This window comes from Centrocercus urophasianus, unplaced genomic scaffold, assembly GCF_019232065.1.
Source record: "Centrocercus urophasianus isolate 14NV4802_14NV808 unplaced genomic scaffold, USGS_Curo_1.0 seq_17, whole genome shotgun sequence".
Taxonomy (NCBI): Eukaryota; Metazoa; Chordata; class Aves; order Galliformes; family Phasianidae; genus Centrocercus; species Centrocercus urophasianus.
In genome coordinates, this window is record NW_024884722.1 from 16744139 (window position 1) to 16752250 (window position 8112).

The 8112-nt window shown below is 41.4% G+C and overlaps 1 protein-coding gene across 1 annotated transcript; it reads right to left on the reverse strand.

Moving 5' to 3' along the window:
* Nucleotides 1-291: 291 nt before the first annotated feature.
* Nucleotides 292-7570, reverse strand: CUNH10orf71 (chromosome unknown C10orf71 homolog). Its single transcript, XM_042818385.1, has 2 exons — nt 7538-7570; nt 292-5934 (listed from the first exon to the last, which is right to left on the reverse strand). The coding sequence occupies exon 2, from the start codon at nt 5756-5758 to the stop codon at nt 1187-1189; it is 4572 nt and encodes a 1523-aa protein (XP_042674319.1). The 5' UTR covers nt 5759-5934; nt 7538-7570; the 3' UTR covers nt 292-1186.
* Between the last annotated feature and the right edge of the window lie 542 nt (nt 7571-8112).

The following is an 8112-nucleotide window of genomic DNA, read 5'->3' on the forward strand; positions in this document are numbered from 1 at the left end:
TTACTCCAAATATATATTTATAAGCAGACACATTACATTCAGTTTTTTTCCATCTTTTCACCAAGGTTCTCTTATTATCTGTGATGATAAAAAATATCTTAAGCAAGGATGAGTCATAGTTTGATATAGAGCTTTCAAAGAATAGTGATAATCCTTTTTCAGAAATTAATACTTTGGATGTTGGTTTTTTTTTTTGTTGTTGTCGTGTTTTGTTTTTGTTTTTAAATCACAGAATGCGTGAAAACAAAATTAAGAACAACATTTTTCAGATTTTAAAAGTTAGCACTGTATTTCAGTGGGAGCCTAACACCAAACCAAAATGAAAAGCATTTCAATTACATCAAGCAGAGATCTTTTCATCCTAGCAAGAAGTTAAATACTGTTATGGGATTTTATTCAACCTTGCTCCTTACCAGAATATTTTGGGCCAACTATTGAGAGAAGTAGAAGTTTAAAGTTGCGTTTTAAGTAACCCCTGATGCTAGAGGTGCGTATTTGGAAATTATCAACAAATATAAAGAATACAGCAGCATGTTAGTGGACACTACAAAAGTATAGAAGAAGTCAAGAGCAGCTGCAACAGTATTCTGGTTGTTTAAATTTTTCTTTGTTATGGCTGTTGTACTGTGCATCCAGTATACAATCTTCTAGTTAATAACATCTGGTTAATCAATGTGAGCAAAAAATGAATCTCAGGTTTGTGGCATGTTTGTAGCTTTCTACCTGCCAGTACAGTTCAAAGGCACTGAGTGAGGAAAGTTCAAGAGATGCGGCATCTCTCTTAGTTCTCAGGATGGACAGGATGGTCTCATAGGCTTTACTTTCTGTCATATATCATGCAACACATTTGGGCAAAAGAACACTTGCTTTGGCAATTCCAGGCCATCCTAATGGCAAAGCAGCAGTAGCAACAAGCAGTGGCTTCATACTGTTGTGTTTATTTGTTTAGCTGACATTGCCCCTTTATCTCACTGGTGATTTGGGGCTCACTCAATTTTACGCTTCTTCAGACAGACCATCTCCTCTCATCTCTCAGCATGATCATCCTTCATTTTCCTTCCCACCCAAACCACAATGAGATTCAGACATAGTGTTGTACTAACATAAAATCTGTGTGTGCTCGTGTGTGCATGTGACTGTCCAAATGGATCTTAACACCAGCTGGCATGTTTTGTTACTTCATTTTTCAAGATACTCCTTCAGCAGAAAAATTATCTAAATTAGTGAGAGACACCAGGGCTGTATTTGGGGTTGAGCTTATGTCCTTTCCCAAGCAAATGTGAGTTTCTTCAGTATCTTGGCTGTAGGAGTGAGAGGGTGGTTCAATACAGGGCTGGTTATCCACATCTCCAGAGTATCTGTAGTCCTGTTGACCATCTTTTGGTAGTTCTGCTGGTTCTCTTTGTATGCTTGACATTAACCAGGTAGATTCCGAGAGCTGGGAAGGTGATCTCAGCACTGCTACAGATGAAGCTGGTAAAGGCAGTGCTCTAGGATAGGAGGCATAAGGAGAATTCCTGTTTTCTGAAGATGAGGGTTGGTATACATTTTCTTCTGAGGAAGGGACTGAGACTTGAACATATTTGCCAGTTTCTGGGTCATAAAAAGTCTTTAAATTAACTTCAGCTGGTAAATCAACTACATAGTATTGGCCAGAATCGGGATCTTGGAGAAGTTTACGCTGGGTCAAAGAAGGAGAAGGGCTTACTGCAGATGCACCACTAAGTCTTCTTATACTAGTTTCTGGAGAAGTAAAAGTTGAGTGAGGAGCAGGATGGATAGAATACCCCAGTGGTGAGGGAGATGCTAGTGTGTGTCCAGAACGAGTAACTTTTCTCGCTGCAATGTCTGTATGCTCTGTCTGATGCTTTTTCTGCTGCTCTTCTATTTTCTTCCTCCTGCTTGCCAGCTTTTTGGCCCGCCGCAGAGCCTTTTCTGTTTTTGGTGGCACAGCAGGAGGCTTGCCCGCTCCTCTCTCCCCTAGTTCCAGTCTCTCAGCTTCCCCTGCAGGATCAAGTAGAAGATGCCTCTGTGTTGAATTGATTATTTCTTCTGCAGATGTATCAGCTTGACTCTTCAATGCCATGTTCAGTAAGGCAGGGTTTATAGCACCTTCTGTCTCTTCAAGGCTAGAAATTGTTGGTTTCTCTGATGGTAAACTGACAAGAGAGTGCATTGTGCTTCCTGATCTGGGGCTTGTAACAGCAGAGCATTCATTGCTGTCTAACAAAACTTGTGTATCTTCCATGTCTAGCATGTCCTCTAAAGCTTCGTGGGATACAGAAAGATATGTATGGTCCTCTGGTATGGATTCTGTCACAGGGGAAATTGTCTCTGTAGTTATTATTTTTTTTGCACAAGAGCCACCTCTGCGATTAAATAAATGATGGTTCTTAAAGTAATTTACCTTTCTTTCTGTTGGATAGCTGGGGCTGTTTTGTGCTTGGTCATTTTCTGGACCTAAATTTGGTTGTGTTAAGCTGCGTCTTGCCTTCCTAATCTGGGGCTTCTCTTTATCTCTGCAGATACTTTCCTCATTCATTTTCCCAACTTCATTTAACAAAGCACAGGTCTCTTCATCTTCTTCCATCAGCTTCCCTAACAAAAAGCTCTCTGAATCTTGCAGAAGATTGGGGTCCAGTGTTGCTGAAGTAGATCCAGACTCACTGGCATCTCTCCCTTTGTCAGTTGCTCCTTCCCTCACATCCTGCTGCCTTCTGCGCATCGGTGCCAACCAGCCTTGCTCCGGGGCATGCAGTGCATCCTGGGATTGCTTGCTGTGTGCAGCTGGGAGTGCAAATCTACCTTCCATTTCTTTATAACTGCTGCTCACTGTATCATCTAGAGAAAAGGATCTAAACAGAGGCATCTTGACAGCTCTTATTACCTGAGGTGACCTGAATGTATTATTTTTGATCATAAACAGACAGGGTTTGGCTGAACTTGAAGATGGTTGAGTTTGTGGCTCCTCAGACCTTGGAGTGGATGTGTCTTTTATGCTGTCAGAAGCAGAATCCATGCCATTGGCTTCTTCCTTTTTCTCTTGTATTAGCTTTTCTTTCATCATGCTCCTCTGTTCATTCTCAGTACCCTCCTTCCTCTCTGCTGCACCAGTGCCAGAGCTGACACAAGCATAATACTGCAGTTTGTCTTCCCCAGCTGCATTTCTTCTTTCCTCGTGGCTTTTCTTACTTTCTACACTCATTTCAGCTTTAGTCCTCTGGCTTTCTTGAAGACTTTCCTTCTCCACCAGGGGTTCTGGTGAAAGTGGCTCCTCCTGAAATGGTTGCTCTACTGTGGAGATGAAAGATTGTTCAGAAGAACTAGGGCTTCTTTTGCCTTGTGCTTCATGGCCAGTGACTGCCATGTTGGTTTGGATGTTACTGTAAGGTACACCCTCTGCTGGTGAGAGTTGGCTTGGAAGTGTTTTGAAAGCATCATTTTCATTTTGTTTACCAGCCTGTCTCTCCTTTTCCTCAGCTTGGAAACTGGGATTTTGCAAGGGCTGCCCAAGTGTTCTATCTGTATTGTCTCTACTGTATAGTTTCATTGCTGGATAAGGCAAACTTTTTCTTAAATTGGGCTCTTCACACTGATGCCCTAACAAGGGGTGGTCCTCATTACCCCTTGTATTTTTAATCAGATCTTCATGTGTTGAATGATCTTGCTGCAAATTGTCTCCAGTCTGGTGAAATAAAAAGTCTGCTGTTGTCTGGGGTGAAGTCAAAGTCAGGTAATTGTCTGTGAAGTGTCCAGCTAAATCAGTTTTATTGTCCTTTTCATGAACACTCTCAGACAACACCAAAGTTATATCACTCAATTCATCTCTCTCTGCCATCTTCATGCTATTTTTTTCTTGCAAATTCTCCTGTATACTTTCCCTAGCCCTATTTCTATTTTCCAAGACTCTTAATAGAGGAGAAGGGGTGTAAATAGTCTTAACACGTTTACGTACATCTTTCAAGTTGAACAATAGACTTGACGCTTTTGATTTGTAACTGTCCCGAGACCTGTAATCACTAAACACACTCCCTTCATCGTCTCTCTCTGACATGCTCTCAGTGGGAGGAGGTGTGAGAGGGATCATCTCACTTTCCATGGGGTCCATCTCCTGTTTTGGTGGTATAATGGGTGTTAAGAGCTTAGTGATGTTAAAAATGGGACTGACTGATCCAGGAGAGTTTGCTTGTTTAATCAGAGGAGTCATATCCTGATCAGGTTTGGCTCCAGATGCTTTTTCAGACAATAAACATGTTTCACTGCTGGCTGAGAACTCCTCTGAAGTTCGTCTTCTCTCTGATGCCTCTTTTGTAGCCCTCAGCCTCCTCCAGGGTGGACTGGTGGTGTTCTCTTCGGTTAAGGTGGCTGGGAACCCTCGTGGAGGTGGAACAGGTGCCTGGGACAGAGATGAGGGGGAAGCCATCCTGTGAGACATGGACTGGGGTGAGATGGAGGTCTGGGACGTGTCAGGAGGGGAAAGTTGATCTGGAAGCGGCAGGGGTGGTATAGGAGGAGCTTCACGGGTGGGCGGTGTTGGGGGATGTGGGGGAGCTGGGAGTGGAACTGGCTGAGGGACTGAAGGTGGCTGAGGAGGATCTTGGTGCACGTGGATCCTAGGTGGGGGTACAGGAGGAAGAGCAGCAGGAAAATCAGTTCCAGAAGGGAGGGGACCATGAGGTACAAATACAGCTGGGAGGGGAATACTAAAAGCAGTTTCTGGTGGAGTTGGCTCCCTCTGAAAATCTTTCTTCTCCTTCTTAGTAACAGTGGCCTTGACGGGTGGCAATTTAAGTTCACTTGCATGAGATCCTTCAATAACTGTCACTTCTTCAAGGTATGTAAGACTTTCCTTTTTTGTTATTGGATCAACAAATTCCTCTTTTTCAGACAATTTTTTATGATGGACATTCCATGATTCAAAAGCACTATTCTCACTGTGAAGAAAATTGCCTTTTTTTGCTGGCTCATTAACTTTCAAATTTTTGTTTTTGAAAGCATTTTTAGATGAACGAGAAAAATTTGACTTGGCTACTTTTGACATCTCAATCAGCACAGGATAACAACCATCAGAACCACAATAAGTCATATCTATTTTATTAGGTCTTTTCTGTGGCTCGTGTTTGCCACTGACACGGTGGCTATCTTGACTATCCTCAGAAAATCCAGACAGTTCCTTGTGGATGTTTAAAATGGCTTTGTTATCCCAGCATGCCATATCATTTCCATGATTTAATTTACATCTTTGAAAGCTATTTTTAATGGGCTGCTTGCTGGCTATCAGAGAATCTCCTGACCCTTGATTTGCAGTCTTATCAAATGTCTTAATCAGTGAAGACACTTTTGAAACATGTTTATTGTTCCTTGGACAAGGGACTGGCAAATTCAGCTTTTTCCTTTCTGTACCAAGGGTGTTATTCTTGGCACTCTTTTTCTCTTCTGGAGCACACTTTGGTAACTGCTGGAATGTTGAAGCCCATATTGCATGTTCATTGTTTCTTGCTGCTAGCTTGTTACAGCTTGCTGTTAATTTGATGGCATGGTTTAATGCCCCTGGATGAAATTTAGCAGAGAACTGGTGAGTGAAGTCAGGTGAAATGGCAAGATCTGGTTCATTGTAAGAGTCTTCAAGTTCTGCCACACACAGACTTTTGAAAGCCCGATCTGTGAGGCTGCTCACCTCACGGTCTGTGTCATCCAGGAGACTCCCAATACTTGAGGAGTCGCTCTGTCCTTCTGTATGTTTTTTATTTCCCTGCATTGTTCATGGGAGTCATGAATGAACTATCCAAAGGATTAACACCAGGTGTCGAATGGGCAGGTGACTGTGTTGCGGAGTTCCAGCTGTTTGCAATTTATAAATATAAAACAATTCCTCCAGTCAGTGCTGCAGCATACTGATTCATCTTACGGAACAGGTGAAGGAATCTTTCTTCTCTGCAAAGACAGAGTATGAATTATCATTTTTATATAGTAATATTATTAGAAAAAGACTATTTTCTAGATAGATTGGCCACTGACTAATTTGTTGCTATATGTATTTTAAAAAAAAAAAAAAGCTAGGAACACGTTAGACAGTATGAAAAACAATTATTATTTCAGTCAATTTTGGTAGTTTGCAGTAGATAGATTAGTTACTGAAAAAGGCCATTACAATTCCTTACTTGAGTTCTTAAAGACATAAGAGCCAAATTTCACTTTCCTTTGCTTACTTCCAACAATTCCAAGTGCTGTGGAGGTTGGCTTTTTTTGGCCAGGATGAGTAAGTAAATTCAGAAAAAGAATGTCAGTGTACATCAGTGCACACTATATCTACAGAAGTGAGCCTTTTTGTACCACTCAAGTTTGCTTTGACAATTACCAGCCTGAGCATGAGAAAAAAGAATGGCACTGTAAGTAAAGCATTAAAAAATAATATAAAAAGTAGTTTGTTGTGCATTACATGTTCCAAGAAAATACTGCTGAGGGAATATGCTTTAGCCACCCATATTCAGATATGGTTGGGTTGATGTACTGAAACTGAATAGGCTGCTAATATCAATTTAGCCAGCAGAAGGCAGGAGCGTCTAGGGGACTCTGTAAGTCCCAGTAAGGGAGTGCAGGGAACATTTGGTTTCACTTCCAGAACTGATGGCAGTGAACGATAACCCATTCAACACAATTATAAAATATCAGTCTTCCTTTAATCTTTGACTGCAGTGTGAAAGCAGGGTCCACATCAAGGTCTATCTTTACATCAATCTGGAGACAGACTGGGGGAATCCTTGGGTGGAATGAATATAAGCAGTAGACCCTTCAGCTATGCTTGAAATGTATACTCTAAAACCCTTCATGGTTTACTTTCTTAGCAATTCAGGTAAGTATTCTCAGACTGAACAGCTTGAGCAGGCTATTGGCTAACTACAGTGACATTAAGTTTAGAAGCATATTTAGGAGCTAGATAAAACCCACTCCCTAAAGGAAGTCTGATCTGTATTTCCATTTCCCAGGGGAATTTCATAATTAACTTGTAATGAGCTGAAACACCGAAGTTTCCATCCAAATTAGCATCCATCTATCCATTCTATACAGGTGGAGGCCATCCTCACCTAGAGTTTGGATCCACTGTAGAACCGAGCAATGAAATACAGAATTCAGCTCCTCCAATTGTCCAGATCCACGTCTCCACTTTGGCTCAGATCTGTAAGACTCCTGGAAATGGCACATCTTTCCCTATGAGGCCTCAGTACTAGCAAATGTGAAAAACCAGAGGAACTGCGATTTCTCAGCTGAGTTACTCAGACACAGTTCTTCAAATGAAAATGCTCCTTACCTTCCTTCTCTACTTAAAAAATTCAGCCAACGCATTTATAAACTGAAATTATCATAGTGAATCTTGATTCTTGTCCTCCCAGTCATAAAATCCCAATGACTTAGAAGAGCTAAATTAGATTAGCACCAGAAATAAAATTAGCTTTTTCCTTTTATGCTGTACAAAGATTTTCAAAACTGAGTTTTGTTTCTATCACTCCATGTAATTTTTGGAAATACAGGTGCATACCCGCCAATTTTGCTTCTCATCTCTGGAACTTCCTCTCATGCTTGTATTTGGTTTCATCTCCGAGCATCTTTAGTGAGGAGGTAAAAATAATCCAATGATGTAGCTTCGGCAGAAGTAGTTTATTGGGATGTTTCCAATCTCCAGCATTTTTGATCTTACGTGAATTCTGTAATTTGAAAACATTGAAGACGTTTGTTTGCATGGGATAAAGATCTTCTCACACTCTATACTCATTCATTCATTTGTTCATTCACATTTTACAACCATTTCAGGAGTGACTTAGAGGATTTCTTACCAAAAGAGCCACAATGATAATAACCTGATAACTTGAAGGTTTGGTAGCTTGTAGGAATCAGGTTCCTAGCAAATAACTGGCACAACCTCCAGCACTGGTAGCCTCAACAGAGGGTTGTGCCATATGGCCTCTTCCTTGCTGCTTTCTGCCTTCCAGTTGTGCCACCCTTTCAGAAGGGCTGCAGAGGAAAATGTGTATTTCCACTCCAGATGCATCTATCTGCTGCCAATGGCGACAGACAGAGGTCCATCTGCTAGACTAGGAAGTAAAGATGCTGAGA

Excerpts from the sequence above, each read along its gene's own strand:
- CUNH10orf71 (XM_042818385.1), bottom strand. The coding sequence starts at position 5,758 with ATGCAGGGAAATAAAAAACATACAGAAGGACAGAGCGACTCCTCAAGT.